The 26,836-nt window shown below is 43.6% G+C and overlaps 1 protein-coding gene across 1 annotated transcript in view; it reads left to right on the top strand.

Annotated features, from left to right (window-relative positions):
- Positions 1 to 333: 333 nt before the first annotated feature.
- LOC310863785 (receptor-type tyrosine-protein phosphatase alpha-like) overlaps positions 334 to 26,836 on the top strand; it is a 49,496-nt gene continuing 22,993 nt past the window's right edge. The window contains exons 1-8 of the mRNA XM_083772280.1: positions 334 to 856; positions 18,154 to 18,200; positions 19,790 to 19,868; positions 20,476 to 20,825; positions 21,768 to 21,918; positions 22,517 to 22,534; positions 25,621 to 25,723; positions 26,027 to 26,100. Coding sequence (XP_083628406.1) covers positions 18,180 to 18,200; positions 19,790 to 19,868; positions 20,476 to 20,825; positions 21,768 to 21,918; positions 22,517 to 22,534; positions 25,621 to 25,723; positions 26,027 to 26,100 — 796 coding nt within the window. The 5' untranslated portion in view covers positions 334 to 856; positions 18,154 to 18,179. The remainder of the gene's footprint in view (positions 857 to 18,153; positions 18,201 to 19,789; positions 19,869 to 20,475; positions 20,826 to 21,767; positions 21,919 to 22,516; positions 22,535 to 25,620; positions 25,724 to 26,026; positions 26,101 to 26,836) is intronic.

The raw sequence follows: 26,836 nt of genomic DNA, 5'->3' as shown, positions 1-26,836 counted from the left end.
TCTGGTGGAGCTGTTGCCCCCGCGACCAGACTACGGATAAGCGGTCGAAGATGGATGGATGTATAACTGGGTGTCCTACCTTGGCCTAATGCATTATGCAGCAGCATATCAATATCATATCAGGGTTTTTTAAATGAAAAAGTTTGAGAACAAGAACCACTGCTCTAGGGCTGAAACTTCACGTCACGACCAGTAGATGTCGTTGCTGCCTGCAGCAGGCCAGAAAGGGGAGCGGAGGGGCATGGCCTGCCTGGGAATGTGCTGCTTTTCTGCTTCCCATTCTTCCCAATGCAGACACACACACACACACACACAGTACACTACATACACACACACACACATCACACAACATGGCGGACTAGAACTGTCGGCCGACGCGCCCGGATATACAGCGGTAGTAGGTTAGGATCAAACCCCGTGGTGTTGGATTTAACGTCCCCTCGTGAAATCTGCTGGGAGACGGAAGGAACCGAAACAGCTCGTTGTTGGGGATAAAAGACCCTTGGGGAACATCTGCGGGATTTTTTTTTTGTTGTTGCTGCGGCGGGGACCTTGTTTTGGGGGCCCTATAACGGAAGAACTGTTGCCTCCTCCCGTCTCCTGGTCCTGTTTCTCCCCAGCAAGCAGATCATTCCTATCAGCCAGGTTTGCTAGTCTCTCAGTTTTAGCTCCTGCTGGGGCGTGGAGGAGAATATATCAGACCAGCCAGGGGCCGAACCACCCCGGCCACACTACAGCCCGGTTGTTGAGGAGGGGGTAAAAAAAAAGGAACAATCACACCCAAGTTTTTTTTGCTCTAAAACTGTGGGGATTTCTTTCCTTCCTGGGGGCGACACACACACAACACGGAGTTGCGGTGAGTTTTGTTTTTGTTGCGCAAGCTATAAAGCACAGCACAGCAGCCCCCCGATCATCACTTGTTTCAATGTTTCTTTTCTTCATGTTATAGCAGTGTGTGTAACTATGTACGTATGTATGTAACTGCGGTGATCAATGCAAAGAGATCCGACGAGGGTTCGATCCCCCATGATGTAGGTCGCGTTTACGCGTTGTGAATCTTCATGTAATCGTGTAGTGTGTGTGACTGTCTGTGATGTTTGTAAGTACATGAACATTTCAGAAGAACTACGTACCTTGGTGGCAGGGAGGGAACATTTTTGGGGCTGGTTGGGGAGAAGTGGGGCAGACGGGACATTATTTATTATTATTAGTAGTACTATTATGATGACTATACTACTACACAAGTCCGTCTCAGTCAGAACGAGCAGAGATTGAAGCGAGGCAGCACGTTTTGTCCCAACTACACAAACGTATTGCTGCCAATAACGCATTGAACACAAAGGGAGGTCCCCGGACGACGTGAGCCGTCTGCTTGTTGCTAGAAACTAGAAAGTCAACTTTATTGATCATCGCTTTGTCATTACATGTTTAGAGGGAGGGGAGGGGGTGTGAAACTCAGAGTGTGTAGTAGTGTGTACACAACACATGCAACCACATTTTGTTACATTTAGTACACACCGTGAGTTAGGAATTGATACATTTCAAAGTGTAATAATGGCCCACCACTAATCTAGGAGTATAATGCATAATATATATATATATATATATATATATATATATATATATATATATATATATTTTTTTTTAAGTTTTTCTTCCCTTCCTTCTGTGCCCCTGCCATTTCTGAATGGACAATGTAATCATCAGGTAGACTACTAGACCAGTGGTTCCCAAACATTTTCATGTCAAGGACCCCCAAATTGACACTAATTGACCCGCGGACCCCCCATTTGAAAATATATGCCAGGGGCCCCATAAGAGAAGATTCTCATCCCGTTTAATTTCAAGGACCTCCAGTTTGACATGCATGCATATATTGGTCTACGGACCCCCATTTAATGGCATTTCTATCTCTGGGACCCCCAATTGATATTGTAAAATCAGTGTTAATTTAACTCAGAGTTACAGACCCATAAGGGTCCATTTGGTTCCAAACTATCATTTATCTGGGGACCCCCTGGAACTCCCTCAAGGACCTCTGAGGGTCCACGGACCCCACTTTGGGAGCCACTGGACTGGACTAGACTATCGGCACATCTTATGGGGGCCGAGGGAGACCTTTTGGTGTTTAGGGTTTGCTTTCAGGCAGACTTGACACCTTGAGTTGTAAATAATGCTTATATATATATATATATATAGCCTAGATATATTTGAATAATAATCAAGAAGCAAGTTGTTTCTGGCTTCCTTGCCATACCAGATGACGACGAAATTGATAATATCCTTATCCTCCTCCTGCCATTCACAAATTGGTCCACACACACCACCACAAGGATTTTGTTGAACAATAATTAAGCGCTGCTTGCACTTCTGAGTAATGTTGTGGTGATGATAAGAGCTCTGAACTGACAGTGTGTGGCAGAGCATCATCCACAGACAGTGAAGCAGCAGAACAGAACAGAACCTTGTGGGCCTTTGGTTTTTGTTTAGTTTTTCCCCGTAGATTGATGACCTGGCCTACTTCTGATCGTACAAGAGTGGCGCATAAAAGTATAGTGGAAAATAGCAGTTGTGAGCTTTTAGATCAGTCGATGTGAAAGTCGGTGCCGTCCGTGGCACCAGTCCAGGAGGGGCGCCACCCCTGAATACTTTGATAATATAATATTTTGAGTTGAAAAACAAAAAATGGTGGCATTTAACAGCTTCTCTTAATAAACCCCACAAGTATAATGTATTAAACCCCCTGTACTTAAAGACGGACGACCAAACGTCCTCGCCAAAAATAGCAGATCTACAAGCTCACAACGTGTCACGTTGTGAGCTTGTAGCTCTGCTATTCTTGGTGAGTGTGGGGTTCAAGTATGAAGTTATATTCAATCGGTCGTGATGGAAATCACTATTCTCTCAAGTTTTCCATGTGTGTATCTTAAGGGCGAAAGATTTACATATTATTTACGTACCATAATATGACATTAATGTAAGGTTCTATAAAGCAACAATGTAATTCAATTTCAGGTGCCTTCCTTGGATGAAAATGTTACTTACAGAGGTGACCTGAGAGAAAAAACACAGTTTTTGGTTGATCAAGCTATTTTCACTCTTTAAAAAAAACAAATATATATATATATATATATATATATATATATTTTTTTTAATGATAAAGAAGAATACTTTATTGGCAGTTTGACAGAAAATCACAACAATTCATCATACATGGTTTCTTTCCACCCAAAGGCACCGACACGTCATGTCATATTATGTCTGTGTGGAGCTGCTCATTGCAGCATGTGTTGTACTGTTTCCCTGAGCTGCTGGCTGCTGCTGTGCATGCCTCCAACAACATGCCACTCCACTACACACAGGGCTGGGCATTATATCAATATTATATTGTTGCTGCTGCCTGTCAGGCAGAAAACCCAGTCGTATGTCCGTATTTGAACTTTTTGTGGGGTTTTTTCTCTCTCTGTAATAATCAGCATATGAGACTAGTTTTATCGCCTGGGATTTTATCTCTTGTATTATATGTGTGTTTTTATGTGACCCTAAAAGAGTATTGTTATTGTCACAATATAGACATACGGTACATACTTTTTGGTCAACAATAATCGTAATATTAGCCTTTTTATCGCCCTGACCTACATGCCATTCCAGAATACACTTTCCTCTTCACTGAGCTCATGTCAGGACCAGCCAAGTGCAAAGCTGAAGCAGCCTTCTGCCACTCTAGTATTATGTTCCAAACCTGTGGAGATGTGGACCAACCTCTGGCTGCATGCCAGCTGGCCCAGTACACTACCTTGACCCCCACTTGTCAGTTGTCAAGCCCGGGCATGCAACTGCCTCTCCTTAAAAGCTGTCAAACCATGTCTTGCTTGCCGTGACGGGTCGGCCCACTCTGGGAATCATTTCTGAGCAACCTTACCGCACCTTTTAACGGCAGTGCTGGATTGCATTAAAAATATGGCTTATTTACATTCTCACATTTGAGAGAAAGACGGAGCCCTATAGCTCTGTTCACTTGGACCGTATTGTCATCTTCCCAAGCATGTCTTTTAAGAACATGTCTGTCTTGGGATAGTAGAACGGATTTAGCAGTGTAGAGAAGGAGAGTGATTTTCGCAGCACACTTTGATGATTGGCCTCGTTTCTTGACTCAACAACAACGTGTCTGATGCGTTGATGGGTGAATGTTTTTAACTGTTTGGACATTTCAGCATGCTGCTATCGCAACAATAAGAGCAATAATATGAGCTGGCACTCTGGGTGTGACAGGATATTTGTGTTTCCAGACATTCCACCTGTAGACCTAAATATTGTACAGTGGAATAGCGGCTGTAATTCCATGGATGTTGAGATGAAGCGATATTTAGGGGATTATGTAAAATTATGTAGTTTGAGCGACCAGGGATCCGGCATTTGGATACTCGGAGAGTGTAAGAATGGAACCAAATGGACCCTTATGGGTGCAATTGGTTGCATTCGTACACTCTCTGGGTTAGATTAACACTGATTTCACTGTGTAGGCTACAGTAAGTTTCAGACAAGTGCAATGTCACAAACTGCACAGATGAAATTTCTTGCATAAGTAGGCAACCCTCATAGACGGCTGTGGGATGTGAAGGACACATTTCGGAGTGACACGCAATGACAGTGACACTCGCTAATTCCAACACTTCTGCCGTAGAACTGGTGTAAACTCAACAAGGCTTGTTGAGTTACTCATTTGCATCACTTTGGTCAAAATGGCAACAAAAACATTTTATTTTATTTTTTCTCCAGTCGATATGGATGTGTTCTGTTTTTGAGGGGCGCTAGCCCCTCCAATATACAGGTTTAATGTTTGTTTTTAGTTCAATGTTTGTTTTAAAAACACCATTGACAATGAAGGGAAACGTCATATTGTCCATTACGCCATATTGTCTCTTTATTGTTAATGGCATTTAATGTTTGTGTTGGCACCATTTGTTTTACATGATGTAATGGTGATTACATCACCTAATCAACATGAGTTAGACTTTCATATATTAGCGCCACTCACTTCACACGGGTGTGATTTATATTAGAGAGTTTACTCAGTTTCCGAATGAGCTGTCGTCTGCTTTCATTGTGTGTTCTATAATTGAGTTTGTTATGTTGTATTTGGGCCGCATTAAACATGCTCATTTATTATTACTAGTCCTTACCCGCTGTGAGATATTTGCCCCCCCTTGTGGCCGTGAAGGGTACTGCGCCCGGGTGCGTTTGTAATTGACTAATAAATTAATTAATAATCATTAAGAAAAAGAGCTTCGTTACGCCCTCCATATTCATATGGTCAATGCCTGTGTGAAAAGTGGGAGTGATTGGTGCAGGCAGTAAGGAGTTACGGCACTGTTTCTGACAGACACACACACGGACACACACACACACTCAGACATTCGGTTAATTATAGTATGATGATATGATTATTGCCTAAAGTGATGCTGCCTCTCCAGCCCAGTGTGGGTTTTTTTATTCTTATTTAAATCATATATCACAAACAAAAAGCATCACATTTCAGGACCCTGACATTACTCATCAGGAAGCAAGCCAAGAACTGTAATTTCAAGGAGGCGTTGAAATCGCCTCCACCAAGAAACAGATTTCATGGCAGCAGAATATCCCATACCTCATAGTAGACTAGACACGCGCACTCATTTGGTTCCTGAAGCAAAAGAAAGCCAGTTAAAAAAACACTTTTATAAATATTTAAACTAAGTAGCCCGTGGCCTCTCCGGTCCTCGCTCTGACATGGCCCACTTGGCTGCGTTGTCATAAAGTGGCATGGTGACAACAAATGTCTGGAGGCCTCTTGTAGCATTTGCTTGCCCCACCTAAGAGAGGACGAGGAAGAGGCTAGTCTCTGGAGGAGGAAGTGCTGTCATCGCGGTGCAGTACGGTTCAGTCACAATCGCTTGTCTGTTCATCTTGGATGGCCCTCTTATCTCTCAGAGGAAGCAGAGGGGATGGATGGGGCAGTGGGATTGGCCACCGGCTCAGATACCTCTGTCTGCATCCCATACCGCCGCAGGGCCCGCGTCACTCAAAATAACAATAACAACGTGGCAGCACACTGTAAAATCCTCACTATTAATGTATCCATACCAACGTTTTTTAACGCTCTCTGGGTTCAATGAACACTGATGATTTTATATGTGCTGGGAATTGGGCTGGGCCACCCGTCTGTATTACGAAGTTCAGTATGTTTCTTGTCGCCTAAGGGGAATGTGTTGCGCAGCCAGCCAGACAAACACACACACAAGGGGTAGGCCTGTAGATATATTCATTTCACATATTGTGTAGAATACCTAAATACAAAACAACACAAAATCTAAACATTTCCAGTCAATAAAGATTGAGTTTTGTGCGAGAGTACATCATAATAACTAAATAATTGCCTGGGAGAAAAGAAAAAAACGGTTCATGTCCCTGTCCTGAACCTAGAATTATGTGATGGAGATTCATGCCTATTCAGTTGTGGCATGTTGGTTTAATGGGGATGAGTCCTCAAACATAAGACCAAAAGGGCTTCTGTGTGAATTTGGTGCACAGGCAGCAGGCTTTACTAAGCGGCAGGTTTCACTACGAGACGTCCATTGACAAAAAAAAACAATTGGTTGAATCGGGGTTGGTGGCCTTTTGGCCCGCCATGTGTCCTCTCATGCCACGCTCCGAGGTCACTGTGGCTTCTGTGGGGAGGCCATGGCCAGCGCCTCCACATCCTCTCCGCGTCTAATGTGGGAAGAGCGGAGCGGCCCTTGGCATACCCCGTGAGAAACACCACAACAAAGCAGTCAAAGAGGCAGAGAGAGGCTCACTGACTCACAACTTCCCATTCTCGTTCCTCAAAGCCGGACAGAACCACGGCATCAATATGAGGCTTAATAACAGACGTGGCGGCGGTCGGTCAGGTCACCCTCGCCTGCTGCACTAGCCACAGTGCAAAATCCTCTTGCTCAGCCCCGTCTTTTCATCAACTTACCAGCCTGTGAGCGAGGCCAACAGGAACACAAACCGCACCAGCGGAGAAGCAGGAGCCCTCAGAAAGGGGATTGTGGCTGTTGTATGTGGCATTGGGGACGTATAATCTGTGGTCTGTTACAGAGCAAGAGCCCTGGCAGCCCTACGTTAGGCCCTACTTCAGCCTCCCATGAAGAGAGGCATTCACACAGTATTCCTGTCTGCCCGGCCCGGACCCCCACCCAAGACACAGAAACTGTATTAATATGCCATGAATGGAAACAGACAGACAACCATTATCTGGCCCTGCAATGACTTGGCGGGGCAGTGTGCCCCGGAGAAAGCCGGGGGAAGTTTTACACTCTATGAATCAGTGAAATCTCCCCACCCATCACAGCTGACATCATGTCAGGAAGGCTTGTATCTATGTTGCCGGTGTAAATTGCAAGGTAGTGACTAGTCTGAACTAATTTGCTTTTTTATTTTATTTTTTAAAGAGTGAACATAGCAGATCTACAAGCTCACAACGTGTCTCACTGCGTATGTGATCAGAATTCAAGATGACCTCCAGTCCAGATAAATATTCAAGCTGCTAAAATCCTGTGCACTGGCTAAAAGCTATTTCAGTGCCTACTGCCTTTGTTGTCCCAAGGAGGGAAATTCCTTGTGACAATTGTAGCCTAAAACTATTGTTTTTCATTGTATTCTACAAGTATTTACCCTATAGCCAAAGGCTACTACGGTTATAGCAAATTGAAATGCGGAGCTGGCTTCAGTGTGACAAATGTGTCCTCTCCTCTAACGTTACTACTCTTGGATTCATTATGCTGGAGGTGGATTCAGTGTGTCCTGACTCCTTCACTATTCTCTTAATTAATGTCTAGGCCAGGGGAACAAATATGTTTATTAATAAAGAATGAAATATTGAATGTATAGCACAGGAGCTTAAATGCACAATCCGAGAGACCTCTGTCCATGGAAGTTATTGCTGGTTTTATGTCCAGCCAGCTAGGCAGCCATGACGTCAATTTAATTAACTTATTAATTGTCTAATTAAGATCTATTTATACTTGAAAGAAAGCCAGCAACACTACCACCAGGTAGGGCTGGGCGACGTATCGATAATTATGTCTATTATGTCTATCATTGTAATAATATCAAGGGATTTCGTTTGTAATCTTGTGAATTGTGATACACAATTTAGCTTGTAAATGAAGTGAACACATACCATTTCTGAGGCAGATGTCTGAAATAGCATAGACATATAAAGGTAGACGCCTCTTCTGGCTCTGGGGCGTGTGTTCTCAAGAGGGGGCAACATTTTCCAGAGATTCCTTGCGAAGCATAGCAGAAGCATAGCAGAAGCATGAAAAAAAATACAAAAATTGATCATTCAATGAAAAAGGATTGATTAATAGACTGTGATCATATTTTTGGAGTGACGTCCAATTATAACAGGTTGCTATAAGCTAATATAAATGGAAAAAAAACATCCTCTATCTGGGAACGCAATTTGAGTTTTTGGGAAAGTCTGGGAAATGTATGTCAGGTGAACTGTCAAGACTTTCACACTAAAGTTAACTCCCCAGCCATTCCAGTCTGCGACCACTGGTGTTATTTAACCCATTTTGGATGGGAACACATCTAGCTTTTAACCATTATTTTAAACTTTAGCTGTTGGAAAAATGGCAGATCTACAACCATTGAGAACCACAGATATAGAAACAGGTTTTTCAGGGTCATGATTTAGAAGACATTTTGTAGAAACTGGTCTCAGTCCTAAATGGGTTTAAAAAAAAAAAAGAAATCACAGCAGTCACTGTAGTGTTTTTGTCCTGGAGTGGTCTTAGCTTTTCGTTTAATGTGTGTCTTTCATTGGAGGAAGCTGCATAGTAGGACTGGGCAATATATTGATACGATATCTATATCGTAATTGGATATCGTCTGAGATTTTGAACATGATATGACCTTAGTGTTGTCTTTTCCTGCTTTTAATCACGTAAGCCTTATTTAATACTGTCAAAAATAGCCGATCTATAGGTTTGCTAATTTAACAATACGGTATTATGTTTATGGTCAGTGTGTGTGGTCACACAATATCGATAGCTATCTGAAATTTGATTGTGTCCATATTGGAGATTCAGCCAGCCCTACTACTAACATGGGAGACGTTTTGAAACCTTGATAAACTCTATCGGAGCAGAACAGCGAAATGAAAAGTTGGTAGCTCCACACATGAGACCACACATCCTTCCTGTATGTGTTCCTTACAGGCTGCCATTTTTAGCCCCCAGTCATGTCAAGCCAAGGAGCTATTGAAATCTGATGCAGTCAACTCAACACAGAGAAATGAAACGAATGCTTTCTCGAGGAAGTATTATTCTGCCTTTGGTAGAAATTTGAGTTTTCACCATCAGAATTGTTTCACACTAGGCCGCCCTATACATAATTTATGATCTTTGTTCTGTTTTGTTTTTGTTGGTGTTTTTTTTGTTTGTCTTTTGGCTTTTCTGAGTCTTTATTATTTGATCGCTACAGTGGAGAAGATAATTAGCATAGAGAGAGTCGGGGAGTGACATGAAGCAAATGGTCCAGCCAGCCAGGAATTGAATCAGGGACTTGCTGTTATGTATGGCCCATATTTTCTGTTTAGAAATGTTGTATTGGCCCCGGACCACTGGCCTAGCAGGGCACCTAGGCTCCAATGCAGCCTAATGACGTGCTGCGGGTTTCCGACTGCCTGTGCTGTGTGACGTACGTGTCACTCCCCATCTCTCTCTCCCCCCTTTCCTGTGCCTCTACCTACTGAACTATCAATAAAGGCATAAAAAGTATTATGTAGTGCTCTACGGTTAATCAAAAAATAGATTGTGATCTAGATTCAGACAACTATGCGATCTCCTTTCTAAAGTTGAGCGAGAATCGTGCAGCACTAGTTGGCTGTCCAAATCATTTACTTTACTTACTAAACATGTAGTTATCTTGTGTTTTTGCTACAAGAGAGAGAGACTTTAAGAAAGGTTTATGATGATGTTGTCCGTTTAAAGCCGCAGTAGTTGGCTCCAGGTGCCACAATCGTGCGAGAATCTCAATTCTTGTGGAGGAAAATCGAGATACACATTTGAGCAACAATCGTGCAGCACTAGTATTATGTATAATCATGGAACACTGTGATGTTCATCCTAATCTAGGCACGGAAATGTCAAGCCGCAAGAGTGCAGTGCTCTGGAAGATTTACCCGTTGCAGCCCGAGTTATACTTAGTCATACGACCGTGTCACGACTCGCATGACGGAAATAGCCAAACTACAACACAGGCGGTGTGACGCGTTGGGAAGCTTTTAGGTCGCCGAGATCGGCTATTTTCAGCATGACACTGACCTGACCCAGGCAGCCTAGGTAGTGGCTGTAGATTAAAGTCATCCTCCGAGATCCTCACATGGGGACACGGCACAGGCCCGAGTCAGGAGAGCATGACGGTGCATTTTGAGCATATTGTGAAAGTGAAAGATGGGCTTATTCATCCTCTGGTTTCCTCCCTGGGGGCGGAGTGGGGGTTAAAAATGTTGGAATGATGATCTGTGCTGTAGTATAAAATAGATTATGACACCGCTGCTTAGCAGGCCCGGATCGGAGAGAACCATGAAGAAAGGTAGATTGGCATAATACTTCTGTGTGACACGAGATCAAATCAATAACAGCAGCCACGTAATGGCCCGAATATTGATGTTCCCTTATAAGCCCTTTGACAGATCCAAATGATGCATAGACATTATTCTTTTTATATTATTATTGGTATTATTATAATTTAGTTGCTGAATGTCATGATGTTGTCTCTTTCCCGCCCCATCATCAATAGCAAATAGTGGTTTAGAGACACATTTACCACACAGTCGGTCATTGTCGTAGGGTAGCCTGTGATTATTTTAGGTCCCATTTCCTCATGGTGACTCATGCAATCATGCATGCATGCATCATTTGGGTGTGAATGATGCCAAGCCAGCCCAGCAACAGCTTTTTAATAGTGTGCACTGATGGAGCGAGCGCTGAACTTAAAAGTGGCAAAAGTAGAAGCACTTGCCCCGTGTCCGTTGAATTAATAATGACCTCTATCACCATGTGGCTATGTTTGTTGGCAAGACATACACACAGGAGTACACACACACACACACACACACACACACACACACACACACACACACACACACACACACACACACACACACGCACACACACACAACCCGGAGGGGAGGTCCGGTGCTTTTTAGGTGGTCTGAACACATTAAGTTGGTCTCTTGGGGACCTGTGCATTTTAGACCACAAGCCTATAGATAAAGCTCTCCGATTCACACAGCATCCGTAAACCGTTAGGAAGCATATTATAGACACATTCAGAGACGGGTCCCCTGGTCGCAGCCAACGTATTTCCTGTAGGCGGAGAGTAGACAAGATATCTGCGGTGTACACAGTCGGCTCTTCTACTACAATGAATGGGAAAGTGACTGATGTTAGTCTTCTCAAACCTTACCCTTTTTACCTTGCTTTTTTACTAACGCTAACTTTACAAAGATGCCCAGTACATCGGGACTTACCTGTGTAGTTTATGGCTGCTCCATCAGCAGTTCTAATTGGGAGAGAAACGGAATGTAAAATACGAGCGCCCGCCTGTATTTTGTTGCACATTTAGTCGTGTAATTTTGGCACCGCTCAGCGGTGGTTCAGGACCTTTCACTGCTTCGTCTCAGCCACCGCAGGCCGCTGAGCGGTGCTGTAATTACACTACTAAATGCGCAACGAAATTCAGACGGACACTCGCCTCCTATTTGACCGTTTCTCTCCAAAGTTGAATTTTGCCACAGTAAGACATGGAGGCTTAAAGAAATTAGCCTGTCTAATAAGCCAGACTGAATCAGCCGTTGGCAAAAAAAATAATTGCCTGCCGGCGGATTACGGTCTGGAGAGGCTCAATTGTACGCCCATTTTCTACACCAGAGAACTGGGGCGGCCAATCGGGACACGGTATGCAATATGGGCGGGCTTTGGTACAGTGAGCCACATTGAAATAGTAACCTCATTTTTCTGTATGTTCCGATGCCAAATGTCAAAAACACAATTAAAATGGTAAATCTCAAATAGTTTGTGTAATCGTCAAGTAAAATGGCATGATGCCGACGGCCCTACTCGTTAGGCTTGTCAGAATTATTACATAATCGCCTAAATTATTTGAGGTAATCGCTTTTTTTTTTTTTTTTAAGTATAAAATTATTAAATGGGCCAGTAATTTCTTTGTGTATTTAAGTTATTTGTCATATCCGCCCTGTGCAATTCATGATAATGAAGCCTAATACGCAAACGGAAATACAATTTGTATTCATTATGTTCTAATGTTCAATGCCGATTTAACGCAGTTCAATCTTTAATGGCAATTATTTGTATGACATTAATATCGTCAACTTAAATGTGCAATGGTGACAGGCAGCCCTATACTATACTGGTATCATATCAACACGGGGACAGTTTGTCACACAGCCGCCCTCCCTGCCTGCCCCCCTTCAACCACAACGATGCGTCATGTCGTTAGAAAAACCTCAGAGGTGGTGATGTGAAGCTGTCTGCAAGGAAGCGGGCCAGTTTTCACTACCCTGCACACTGCACACCGAAATATAATGGTTCTTAAATTGTTCTTTAAAGCATTAAGACAGACCTGATGTTTTATGAATGCCTTATGAATCAGTCTCAAACCATTTCGTGACATGGATGGACCCCCAATTATGATGGGTTTGGCCGTGGGCCACTCCATCTAAAAATGTTTTATGCCAGGGAAAACCTAAATTATAAATCGCAGTGTGGCACAAAGTGACACGCTGGGAGCTATTTTATAATGACTAATGCAAAAATCTTTTTTTAATTTACCCCTTGTGCAAGCTGCATTTCCAAGGGCCTTGGAAATGCAGCTTCCACACAGAGATTCCAGAGAAATATCTCGCAGTGATATTAGTCTGACATGCCAGGCTATTTTGTGGCACCTTTAACCACTTGAATGAACCCTAGCATCCCAATTTTGGCCATGTCTTTAACGGGAGTGTTAGCAGAAAATGAGCTTGTACATCGGCTATTTTCGAAGAAAGGGATTTGGTGTAGAGGGGGAAGGAGTAGACAGACCACTGTCGGTGAAGTGTGTATATATAGGGTTTAAGACAAGTGGTTAGGTTTTTTTCTTTTAATTTCTTTCTTTAAAGAAACATGGTCTGAAGATGGTTATCTATGCCCCAGTATGCCGTGGCATCACTCAGATTTATTTTTCTGCGTGTGCAAAACCCTCTAGGCTCATCATGTCGAGACGGACAGGTTTTCAATCATGCCAGTTGTTCAAGCTAATTCTACCCATGGGTGAGCGCTAATTAAATAATGTTAAATCTGAGTCGTAGATTTGAATGAGGAGGCGTGGCACTGGCACATCATGGAGAGGTCAATGGTTGCCTTGTCATTTTTGGAACAGCTAGAGGTTTTTTTTTTGTCTACAGGTCCAGACAGTAGGGGAAGGAAGCGATGTGCACTCTTCTGTTTTATGACTTCCCTGCACTATAAAATCTTGACGGGTCCATTTGGTTCCATTTGTACACCTCCCAGAATTAAACTAACATTTAGAATTTTACGGTGTGATGTCTGAATGCACTCCACTGGGAGAGAAAGTACCACAATCTGGTAACTGATATTGTCCTTCTAATGCTTAGGGGCGTGTTTTTCCATTTATATATATTTTCATGTATTTAATTTATTTCATTGAAAAAACCAACCCCTTATGCTTTAGAAGGACAATATCAGTCACCAGTCCAGAACCAAGGAATGCATGTTTTCAGGGTCAGAGTCTATCAGGGTTTGAAGTTACAATGGGTATACAGTAGGCCTATATAGAAGAAGGGGACCTGTCTGATAAAATGAATATCTAAATATTGAATCAAGCACTTTTTTTTTTTTAACTGACTCAGGTGCTGAAAAGCTTGAGCAGAAGTTAAAAAAAATGACCCCCGAAGTGTTTTAACCCATTCTGACCTGAGATCAGATTCACACGAGGTTTCCACTGGACACACACTGGTCTGATTAACCCATTCTGACCTGAGATCAGATTCTAAAAATGTCAGTCGTTTTTTTAGATTTTTCAAAAATAGCAGACCTACAAGCTCGTATCGCGCCACTCGGTGGCGCGATATGAGCTTGTAGATCTGCTATTTTTCAATAGCTAAAGCATAACATGATGCCAACACCAAAATGGGTGCCCGTTCAGAATGGGTTAAAGTAGTGCTGCACGATTAATCTGAAAACGCTTGCGTTCTAGATTTCAAAATTTGAGGAAAAATCATGCAGCACTAGTTGGCTGTCCAATTCATTTTACCGTAGTTACTCTTATGTTTTTGCTACAAGAGAGAGGTTTAAGTCAAGCGCTTTGATGTTGTCTGTTTAAAGCCACAGAAGTTGGCTCCAGGTGCCACATTTTGAACGTAGTAATGTTCAGCAACTACAGACTAAAGACAATACATATTTTCGTGGAAAGATTGATGATCACATTTGACTTTAACCCATTCTGACCGGGCACCCATTTTGGTGTCAGCATCATGTTATGCTTTAGCTATTGAAAAATAGCAGATCTACAAGCTCGTATCGCGCCACCGAGTGGCGCGATACGAGCTTGTAGGTCTGCTATTTTTGAAAAAAATCGAAAAACGACTGACATTTTTAGAATCTGATCTCAGGTCAGAATGGGTTCATCAGACCAGTGTGTGTCCGTCGGAAACCTCGTATGAATCTGATCTCAGGTCAGGGTTAACCTGGATTCATTCATTCATTCATGCCAGCATTGAGCAAGTGAGGATGTGGATTATTATATAAGCCTGTCTTTCTCTCTTGACGTCAGTGCAGCCGTAATCATGTGTAATTAGTCCGCTATGAAGCTAAGACACTTGTGATATGCAAGGCCACCCTGTCTAATTTAGAAACACCTCTATATATAGCCCAGATGTGTGTCCTGGCCTCATTGGCTGCTGAAACTAACGGGGGTGGGTGGGGGGGGGGGGAGGGAGAATCTTCCCAAAATTGCCATTGTGTGAATAGAAGCCAAGTATCTGCTTTGCTATGGCAGACAAAAAGGCAGCTTTCACTGTGTTCTCTATCTCTTCATTTCACCTGTCACTGTAATGTCCTCGAATTGATCCATTGATCCATTCATGGATACATGGATCATTCATTCATCATGGATACATGAATTTAATAATACCGCATCCAGAATGATAATTAAGATGATTAGTAACATAATTAAAGCGTTGTTGATCCCGCCCGGCCCGGGGGAGTCAGGTGTCATAGTGGCAACCGTGTCAAACATGAGACACGAAATATCAAGATCAATAAAATATGTAGTGTTCTTAAGTTCTGACATTAACCCATTCTGACCTGAGATCAGATTCATACGAGGTTTTCCACTGGACACACACTGGTCTGATTAAGACACCGGCACTGGCGCTCTAAATGCATGGGTTAACCGTTAATGTATAGTCCTATCAATAAATATGATAGATGAATCAATACATATATGAATGATGATGCATCTCACCAATGAATGAATATATATGAATGATACGTCTATCACCAGAGAATATACGAATGATGCTGTACATCAACACCACTGAATATTATGAATATACAGTATGTACAAAGTCAGACTATCAACACTGCTGTGTAGTGTCGACAGCCTTCAACAGTGAGTGTCTGACTCAATAAGATATGTACAGTCAGTCTATCAACAGTGAATATCTGAATGAATAGAATGTCAGCAATGAAGGAATGTGCAGTATATTAAGTCTGTCATCAGTACATCCTAGTAGTAGTAAGTAGGTTTGGAACTTGGAAGCCTTAACCCATTTTGACCTGAGATCAGATTCTAAAAGTCTTCTACATCCTGACAGTTTTCTGAAAAAGCTATGTTTCTATGTCAGTGGTTTTTTGATAATAAAAAAAAATAGCAGACCTACAAGCTCGTAGCGCGTATGAGCTTGTAGATCTGCTATCTTTCAATAGCTAAAGCATAACATAAGGGGTTCCCGCCCAAAATGGGTTAAGCTCTTAACGATGCCTGTTCCTTAACGATTCCCTCTTAACGATTCCTAGTATAGGGGGTTCCAGATGGACCCTTAGAGGCCTGTAACTCTGAGTGTACAAATAGAACGGTTCCATTTGTTCCCTCTTATTATAATGGTGGTCCTTGAAATAAAACGGTTTGAGAACCACTAGTATTGTAATTGTATAGCAGACATAAAGTCCACATACCAGGTCTGACAGTGTGATCCATTCCGGAAACGGTTGCAAATGTGATGGAAGTGATTCTGGTGGTAACTCAATGTTGGATCCGGTTCCTTCAGTTCCCGCTGGTTCCGGATCCCACGCCTAGCACAGTGCTAGTAAAGTGGGCCAGGGTCAAAGCCACAGTGCTAGTAAAGTGGGCCAGGGTCAAAGCCATAGTCGGTAATCCCTGAGAACAGAACAGACAGTGCAGGTCTATTATGGAGGAATTATTTCTTGGGCACTGGGCTGGCATTATTTTTGAGAGATTAATGGTTAGGTTGGATAGATGGTAGCTGAAAGATGGTAAGTTGTTGGTTAAATTTTTACTAGGCTGTAAATCAAAGCCAAATAGCAGCGTGAATCGTGATATAAACAAAGATGCTTACTTTAAGAAGCTAGCCCAACCCACGCTCTGCCTCGGGGCAAGAAGAAGAAGAACACAAAATGGCCTCCTAAGTGAATGTCAGATCTCATGAATGTCTGGGACAGAGAAATGTAGATAACAAAGTCGATCTTTTCCTGATATGTCTCTCTGGAGGGGGAAAAAAAAACGTCAGAATGTGTGGCTTGTGAAGAATGGGTCCAATATTTAGTTCAGTGACCATGGGGCTAAAGAATGGTTCAGAAGCCGTGTTCACGTTCACTTCTCCCATTGGAATGAATGGACTCCAACCTGCTCCTGGTCTCCTAAAAGCCAGTCTCGCTTTGTCTGGGATATAAACTAGACGGGACAACAAGTGCTGTTCAGTAGAGATAGATGTACGTATGCCAGGAGGACGGGGAACTGGCACTGTTGCTGCTTTCAGCAGCCAAGATGCCCATGGTTCTCTGATGTAATATTCTCTGATGCCAACTGCCAAGCATCAGAGGCTGACTGTGTGTCCCAAGTGCTGCTGCAGCGTCTCCCTGAGCACAGCCAGACGGGCTGGATTATGCCAGGGTCAAGATCATGGGATTAGGCCCAGGGATTATCACAGCCTGCTTGGTCACTGAGACAGCAGCCCCGGGGGGCTTCTGCGATTACACCAAAGACCGACAGTCAGCCTGTTGCCTAATTTATGCTCCGTCGCGCGATGGTGTCTCGCGGAAAGAAATATCCGACCTACAAGCGTGCAGCGCTGCACGGATGAGACGTTTGTGAGTTTGTAGGTCGGCGTATTTTTTGATGCACAACAGAGTATGAATTGGCTTTACACCAGACCACCCGCCCCTCTTTTGTCCTCTTCTCCTCCGGTCTACTATATTTGGCCTCACTTGTCCCAGCTGGCGAGGACGAGAGGGCTAAGAGCTGAATCACATCCATGCCACTCACTTGAGGAATTTAAATGTGACACTAATTCTGTTAGACCTTGTTGATGCTTGGGTGTAGACTGGTGTTGAATGGTCATTAGCACGGACAAATCTGTGTCTCCCTTAAATCTTTAAATAGGAATAACATGTTTCCAATCTGAATCCCTGTTGTTTACCCTTTTGAGTAGCCCTGAAAAGTATAAAATGCTGGGAATTGGGCTTGTTATACTTCCTATCGTACTCTCTGCACACCACCAGCCTTCCCATGCATCTGCAGAGGCTATAGATTCCTTTCCGTTTGTTTGACTCTTCCCGAGAATAATTAAGGCTTCTTATTATTCATATTGATACTGAATGCCATAGTGCGCCTGCAGTGAAAGCGTCGGTGTTACTTTGCAGATTCAGTAGGAATCGAGCGTTATTGTTAGATGGTATGATCGATAATGCAATCATACATGAGTTGGCAGAGGAGGGATTTTTTATATAAAAAGCAAGTTGAAGGGAATAAACCAAAGTCAAATGGCTAAATGCTTTCTTGTGCTGCTGTCCACAGGACTACGCTGTGCGAATGAGTGACTGATGCAAACTTCGTTTGTTAAGGTAAGAGGCTTTGCAATTATTTGTTCAAGATAAATACAGATCAGGTCAAATCAAACACACACTCAGCTGCACCATTACACTTTTATTACATTACAAATAAATTATGTCGTATTACTTTCCGGTACTAATAACATTTAACCACTTTCAATCTGGTGTCTCTTTTTTGGGCATGTCATTAGATGTCGGTGCTGTTTTGGGGGCATGTCGTTGGAGGTCTGTGCAAATGAAAAAGCACAAATGGCATTATCTACATCAGTGGTTCCCAAAATGGGGTCCGGGGACCCCCAGGGGTCCTTAAGGGAGTTCCAGGGGGTCCCCAGCTAAATGATAGTTTGTAACCAAAATGACCCTTATAGGTCTGTGACTCAGTGTACAAATGGAACCAAACGGACCCGTTAGGTTCCATTTGTAAATTAGTTAAATTAACATTGATTTGACTATATACATTGGGGGTCCCAGAGATAGAAATTCCATTAACCCATTCTGACCGGGCACCCATTTTGGTGTCGGCATCATGCTATGCTTTAGCTATTGAAAAATAGCAGATCTACAAGCTCATATCGCGCCACCGAGTGGCGCGATACGAGCTTGTAGGTCTGCTATTTTTGAAAAATCGAAGAACGACTGACATTTTTTAGAATCTGATCTCAGGTCAGAATGGGTTCATCAGACCAGTGTGTGTCCAGTGGAAACCTCGTATGAATCTGATCTCAGGTCAGAATGGGTTAAATGGGGGGCCGTAACCTAATTCAGGTCAAACCGGGCTGATGGTTGAAAATCACTGCTAGAGCCGTAAAAGTCTTCCCTTATGGGGGTCCTTGGCATATATTTTCTAATGGGGGTCCGCAGGGCTAAATTAGTGTCAATTTGTGGGTCCTTGACATGAAATCGTTTGGGAACCACTGATCTACACGTCCACAATGCACCATGACACATTGTGATCTTGTAGATCACTTATTTAAAGGTATATTCAGTGATTTCACTCAAAAAACCTTAGGTTTCGTTTTTAGGTGGGACCTAAGCCTTTCATCCAATCAGGATAGAGAGTCAAAAACGAAACCTAAGGTTTTTTGACCCCCGGTTAACTGGGGACAGGGAGGAACTCCTTATATGGTCAGCACACTATATAGTAGAGAGGATTATCACAACAAAACAAAACAATAAGTGATATTTGAATTAAGTGAAATCACTGAATATACCTTTAAGTGATTTATAAAACTGAAAACCCTGATTTCTCTGTTAAAGGGTGGCTTTGGGTTAGGTAGAGTGAAAAAAAGAAGAAGAATTGTCTTCATATATTGTATTAATGTCTTTGATATTGGACATTGTCCTCATTAGTGCTGCACAATTAATCGAAAAAAATGGAGATCTACATTCAGACGTTTCAGATCTACATTCAGATGTGGTCATGTTCAGCAACTAATGACAATAAATATTTTCATGGGGAAAAAATTAGAATCGTGATTCGTGATCTCACTTCTTGTGGAGGAAAATCTAGATTCACATTTGAGCAAGAATGGTGCAGCACTAGTCTGAAGTCTCCATGTCCATTTTGTAATAATAGCCCACATGTGGTCTCCTTCCTTCAGGGCAGAATGGGTGTACATCCCCTGCTCCTGGTGCTCAGTCTGGCCCTCGGGGCTTCTGCCCAGGATCCTCCTACCACAGGTATGAACCGTGTCTGCTAAGAACAACCAAGATGTCCGCCTACGCACTTCTCAGTTGCCAGTCTGTGCCATGACCGATTTTAAGTCATTTTGATCAAAATGAATGTGTATTAGAATGGGCCAAACTAAGAAATAGGTCTTTGCCTGGGGCCCGTTATGACGTTAACACGGCCCTTCCTGCACACTGTCCTCAAATGCAAAATGAGGACATTGTTGTGCAGAGTTGTTTTCCGTTACGTTTCGGGGGCCCATATTTGTCATCATCTCCCATGATGCACCTGTTATTTCTGTAGTCATAGAACATAATGTAGCCCGTGTTAATCACGGACCCAAAAACAAAACACCATTTAGGCCTGACCTCAAAAATTAAAAAAAAAATCTTCTAAATCCTCCAGTTTTCTGAAATAAATATTTTCACGATTTAAAACAAATAGCAGACCTACAAGCTCGTAGCGCGCCACTCGGTGGCGCGCTATGAGCTTGTAGATCTGCTATTTTTCAATAGCTAAAGCATAACATGATGCTAACACCAAAAGGGGTTCCCGCCCCAAAATGGGTTAAGAAAGAATCCTGTCTGCCTCACTGAGAACACGCCTGTCGTCTCGCAGGCCCACCGATCGTGGCCTCCAAACCCACGGACCGGCCTCCTGTGGCGGCCGTTCAGAACGCCACGGCGGCCGCCGCCACTGCCGCTGCGCCGGTCACAGAACGAGCCCCGCCCGCCACGGCTCCGCCCACCGCCCTCGCTGTGGCACCCGCCTCAACGCCGGCCGCCGCCGCCACCACCGTGAAGGTCCCGGCGGGTGATGGGGGTGGTGTGCCAGAGGGTGGTGATGATAGCGCCGCGGCGACCACAGCGGCGCTCACCGTCGCCCCGGAGCTGCCAGCCCTCCTCCCAGCAACTCCTCCTCCACCAACCCCGACCGATGCCCCAAACGATGCAGTGCCAACCACCCAGGTTAGTATAGTTTGACATTTTTCCGGGTAGCCCAGTCAGTCGGTAGAGCTCTTGCATTTAGACTCCATCTCCCAGGGGTGTAGCGCATTGTAACGGGGACAGACTCCCGTGTTTTACAGGTTGATACCGACAATAAGCCACTCCCGACCTACTTCCCTTTTGCTTTCTATTTCAGTTTAGTAGATATACGCATTGTGAGCTTGTAGATTTTCTGACAAAATAAAGGGAAAATAAGGGAAAATGTTTTCTACGATTCTACAATTTTAGTTAGTATTCGTTTTGTATACACTCAAAGTTTCAGATACTCATGTTTATTTTTGTCCTTTTATTTTTATATCGCAGTTTACTAGTTTGAGTTATCTTGTTAGTTTTAGTTAACCCATTCTGACCGGGAACCCATTTTGGTGTCAGCATCATGTCGTGCTTTAGCTATTGAAAAATAGCAGATCTACAAGCTCATAGCGCGCCACCGAGTGGCGCGCTACGAGCTTGTAGGTCTGCTATTTTTGGAAAATCGAAGAACGACTGACATTTTTTGAATCTGACCTCAGGTCAGAATGGGTTCATCAGACCAGTGTGTTGTCCAGTGGAAACCTCGTATGAATCTGATCTCAGGTCAGAATGGGTTCATCAGACCAGTGTGTTGTCCAGTGGAAACCTCGTATGAATCTGATCTCAGGTCAGAATGGGCTAACTGCCCAGGCCGTAGCGTAACGGTCTGGGCACCGGACTGGTGATCCAGTCGCGGTGTGCCGCGGGTTCGACTCCCGGACCCGACACGGCCTTTACCGCATGTCATCCTCCCATCTCTCTCCCGTTTCCTGTCAGCCTACTTTCTATCCCTTAAAAAATCAATAAAGGCGTAAGCCGCAAAAAAATATCTTAAAAAAAAAAAAAGAATGGGCTAACTATATTCTCCCTGCCAACCGCCCGCCCACCCAGACCGCCCCTCCCCCTCCTCCCCCGGACGGGGGGAGCGAGAACGGGACGGACGCCACGCAGCCCGAGGAGGACACGACCACCCCGGAGCCGTACCCCGACTACGGCGTGGAGACGGAGACCACGCTGGCCCCCCCACCAGACCACATGCCAGGTGAGCGTCTGCAATGACACTGACACTTTGGAGAATGGCATGCAATGAAACACATTTTAAATCTGAGGCTTTTATTTGTATACTATTTAAATAGTTTTGAGAGAGAGACCCAAAGTGTCCCAAAGTGACTGCAAAAGTTTGGTGCTATTTGTTTCAAAAAGCATTATACCCTGTGTATAACGATGCAATGTGACATAGCTCTGTTTACACAATGCTGTTCCCCCTCCAACTGTATATACTTTCCCCGTTTTTCAACAGTTTTTACAATTTCTTTTCACACTTGCTTTGGCAATGAAATGTAGCTCCTTTTAATTGAAAGTTTGGTCAATATGTCCAATGGTGAACAGGACCCAAATATATTTTTAATCTTTGGAGCATAACCCAGTGTGTAGACTTTATTATTATTATTTAATTCTGACCTCAGCCCAGCACCTGTTTTTTAGTGAGTGGATGTGCGTGCTTTACAACTGAAATCTTCCATAATAAGATGGCTAAAAGTGGTTAAATGGATACTCACTCAAGCTCTTCCTGTTTGTGTGTGTGTGTGTGTGTGTGTTGTATGTGCTGGTAACGCTGATTCCGTTTTTGTCTTTCACAGATGAGGAGGACGACACAGGTAAGACCTTAAATCTTAATTTGAGTGCATTCATGCATGGAATATTTAATTTCAACTACTACAGTCTAATCTAGTGTCCTCAAACGTTTCCATTTCAAGGACCCCCATAACTCTGAGAGTGCACAAATGGAACCAAATCGGTGTCCATTACTCCATTTGGTTCCATATACAGTAAACTAGAGTAACTAAAGGGTCCATTTGGAACCATTGGTCTAATCTAATGTCTAATGTTTTAACCAAATTAGTAAAGCCAGGTTGAAGTATTTGAAGACATTTTTCACTAAGATCGGCAGTTGTGAGGATTAACGAATTAAGAGACTGCAGAAGTACTATTGGTTACAACAAAGCATAACAAATGGGAATGCATGTATATCAGTTATGTAATATACTATAATATGCATTCCTTTTAGAGACATGAGTCTTATGTAATGCGTGCGTCTTTTCCCTCTGTCTGTGTCTATGGGTGTTGTGTGGCTGTCTCTGAGCTGTTCTGCATCATGGCATTAGATTCAGAGCAGTCGCGGCCACGTCAGTTTCACATGATCCCCGCAGCCTGTTGTGCTGATGCACTGTTCAATGTACACATTGTCTGTCTGAGAAAACACTGCAAGGTCTCCAGGAATGATGCATGAAAATGCAACATAACTCAACCGGGCAGCATTCCAAACCGCTTCGTCAAGAAGGCACATGTGAAGTGCGTGGTCAAATGATCCATTCTTTTGGAAATAGGCCCGGAGATGGGCTATAATAACAAAAATGCTAAATGGTGCTTAAATTCGTCGATTGTACCGTGGTGCGCTGCAATTTTACCGCTCTTTACCATTGATTTCATCAACGTCGTCCGTATAAACATTAGGGGCTGTATATTGCGTGTCTTAAGTACCAGGTCTTATTACTTAACTTAAGACCTGGAGGCGTGATCAATGCCATTTGACTATTCTGAGTGGCCAAAGAGCATTGGCCACGCCTCCAGGTCTTAAGTTAAGTAATAAGACCTGGTACTTAAGATAAGACACGCAAAATACAGCCCTAGTAGGTGAGATGTGGGCTTGTGAAATGCCTAAATATCATCTTTTACTGTAAACCCTTATGGTTAATCTAAAGCATTGGTTCCCAAACCTTTTCATGTCAAGGACCCCCAAATTGACACTAATTAGCCCACGGACCCCCATTTGAAAAGATATGCCAGGGACCCCCATAAGAGAAGATTCTTACGGCTCTAGCAGTGACTCGTTTAATTTCTAATGCATTAGTCTACAGACCCCCATTTAATGGCATTTCTATCTCTGGGACCCCCAATTTATATTGTAAAATCAATGTTAATTTAACTCAGAGTGTACAAATGGAACCAAATGGACCCTTGTACACTCTCTGAGTTGCAGTCCAATAAGGGTCCATTTGGTTACAAACTATCATTTAGCTGGGTGGCAACCCCCTGGAACCTCCTCAAGGACCCCATAGGGGTCCCTGGACCTCACTTTGGGAACCACTGATCTAAAAGACTCATGTCATGTGAGGTAGCTACACCATGAAGCATGGCAGCATGTCCACACTTAATCAGTAGCTCATGAACACAGCAGAGATAGGTACACAAATAGCTTAGCCATTTTAACTTGCCGTACACATCACCTAGAATAGATCACTGGGCTCCATGAAGTCTAATTTGTAATGTTAAACCTGCAGTGGAAAAATCCTGAATAAGGGTAACATTTTTACACTCTCAGAATTATGTTGACACTCCGGATTCTTGCAGTGCATGCCAAATCAAACCGTCGTCTGCACCTCGATTGTTTATTCATTCATGTGGGCCAAAACACGGTCATATAATCAACATCTTAGTGTCCAGTGATCAGAAATATGTATAATTGACAAACCTAAAAAAGAAAAAACACCTGATGGTGGGCCTACATGCTTTGTGACGTAGAGATGGGTGCGTTTAACTGTTTTTAATTCTCTGAATAATTCACATTGACTGCACTGCTAATATTAGCCCAAAAGTACAGAGCAGTGTTTTATGGGTTAGGGTATAACCAATTATTGTGGAAACAGAGGTTTGACCCTGAGATTTAAACGGTGATGTATCTGCACACTCACTGTGAGAGGGACAAGTCCACCCCCTCCTCCTCCTCTGTCTTCCATCTGCGTGTAGGCCTTTCTCTTCAGCGCGTAGGCCTTTCTCTTCAGCGTGTAGGCCTTTCTCTTCAGCGCGTAGGCCTTTCTCTTCAGCGCGTAGGCCTTTCTCTTCAGCGCGTAGGCCTTTCTCTTCAGCGCGTAGGCCTTTCTCTTCAGCGCGTAGGCCTTTCTCTTCAGCGCGTAGGCCTTTCTCTTCAGAGTGTAGGCCTTTCTCTTCAGCGTGTAGGCCTTTCTCTAGTCCACCCCCTCCTCCTCTATCTTCCATCTGCGTGTAGGCCTTTCTCTTCACTCACTGTGAGAGGGACTAGTCCACCCCCTCCTCCTCCTCTATGTAGGCCTTTCTCTTCAGAGGGACTAGTCCACCCCCTCCTCCTCTATCTTTAGGCCTTTCTCTTCAGCTCGCCCATGAAATGTTAACACAAGACATCCTTTATGTTGCTCTTTGGCTGAAGCGCTGGAAAGGAAAGTTGGAGGCGAGTTTCGGACCAAGAAGTAGAGGTCAGGTCACCTGATGAACACGTTGAGATGACCTTTTGGACATCTTTAACGTGGTCTCAGTGGGACTGTGGCTCTCAGAAGTGGGATTAATTCAGAAAACATCCCAAACAATTTAGACAATGTTATTCATCAAAATCAGCTGAAAAGGGTCTTTCAGTGACGGCAAACATTTCATTCATATTTTTTTCACTCTCAAAGTTAAATTAAACACATGCCCTCCCTATTTTGGGGGTTGTCATCTTAAAAAAATTGCTCAAATAACTTCAGGATTCATTAAGAAATAGCGAATCTACAAGCTCACGGCACATGAGTGACAATGCGTTGTGAGCTTCTAGATCTGTTTTCGTTATTCCTCCTACAACAAAGTATGCCGGGCTCTGAATAGGTTAATAGTTAAGCATGTTTAAATGATCACGCTGTCTTTCTTTCTATCTTCCCGTGTCGCCTGAACCAAGAAGAAGACACGCCGTCGGACGACATGCCCATCATCGCCGTGATGGTGGCCCTGTCCTCGCTGCTCGTCATCGTCTTCATCATCATCATCCTCTACATGCTCAGGTCAGGAACTAGCTTTGCCTCATTTTTTTCATTCAAATTCAAACTTCTGGGTCACCTAGGCTCAGTGTAGCCCGACAGTGTGTCTCAGGTTCCAGTCCCGATCCCAACGTCCTTTTCTGTGTGTCACTCCTCATCTCTCTCTGTCTCTCTCCTGTCTACCTACTGTAATATCAATAATATAAGCATAGAAAAGCCTTAAAATGTACACGTAGGAGAGGTGCGTGCGTGCGTGCGTGCGCGTGAGTGCGTGAACGAACCAGTGCAGATGTATTCATCATTGTGTTTTTGCTTTCTGATCGACAGGTTTAAGAAGTACAAGCAGGCGGGAAGCCATTCGAATTCCTTCAGACTGACTAATGGCAGATCAGAAGATACAGGTAATGATGTGTGTTTGTGCGTACATGCTGGGGGTGGGGGTGGGGGAGGGGGAGGGGGGGTGTTATCAGGTCGTGTGAGGGCAAATATGTCTTATGCCTTATTCCTCTCACACAGCCGTTTTGTTTACTCTATGGTCCGTGGTTCCCACACCTTTTCATGTTAAGGACCCCCAAATCGACACTACTTAGCCCCGCAGACCCCCATTTGAAAAGATATGCCAAGGACCCCCATTTGAAAAGATATGCCAAGGACCCCCATTTGAAAAGATATGCCAAGGACCCCCATAAGAGAAGCTTTTTATGGCTCTAGCAGTGATTCTCAACCCGTTTCATTTCAAGGACCCTCAGTTTGACATGCATTAGTCTACGGATCCCCATTTAATGGCAATTTCTACCTCTAGAACCCCCAATTTATATTGTAAAATCAATGTTAATTTTACTTTTGAGCGTGTACAAATGGACCCGTTAGGGTCCATTTAGTTCCATTTGTACACTCTCAGAGTTACAGTTACAGACCCATAAGGGTCCATTTGGTTCCAAACTATCATTTAGCTGAGGACCCCCTGGAACTCCCTCAAGGACCCCACTTTGGGAACCACTGCTGTCTAGGTTATATAATATGGTTTTAGACGACTTGTTCCACCGGACTGTGTGTGATTCACATTAGCTGGGATTGATCTGCCTCTCCTATAACTGATAACATGTTAGTAGTGGCCTGACTGTTGGCCAGGCCTTT

The sequence above is a fragment of the Protomyctophum parallelum genome (assembly GCF_964188405.1).
Source record: "Protomyctophum parallelum genome assembly, chromosome: 8".
Lineage (NCBI taxonomy): Eukaryota > Metazoa > Chordata > Actinopteri > Myctophiformes > Myctophidae > Protomyctophum > Protomyctophum parallelum.
The sequence above is the reverse complement of the archived record's forward strand: the minus strand, read 5'-3'. Positions and strand labels throughout refer to the sequence as shown.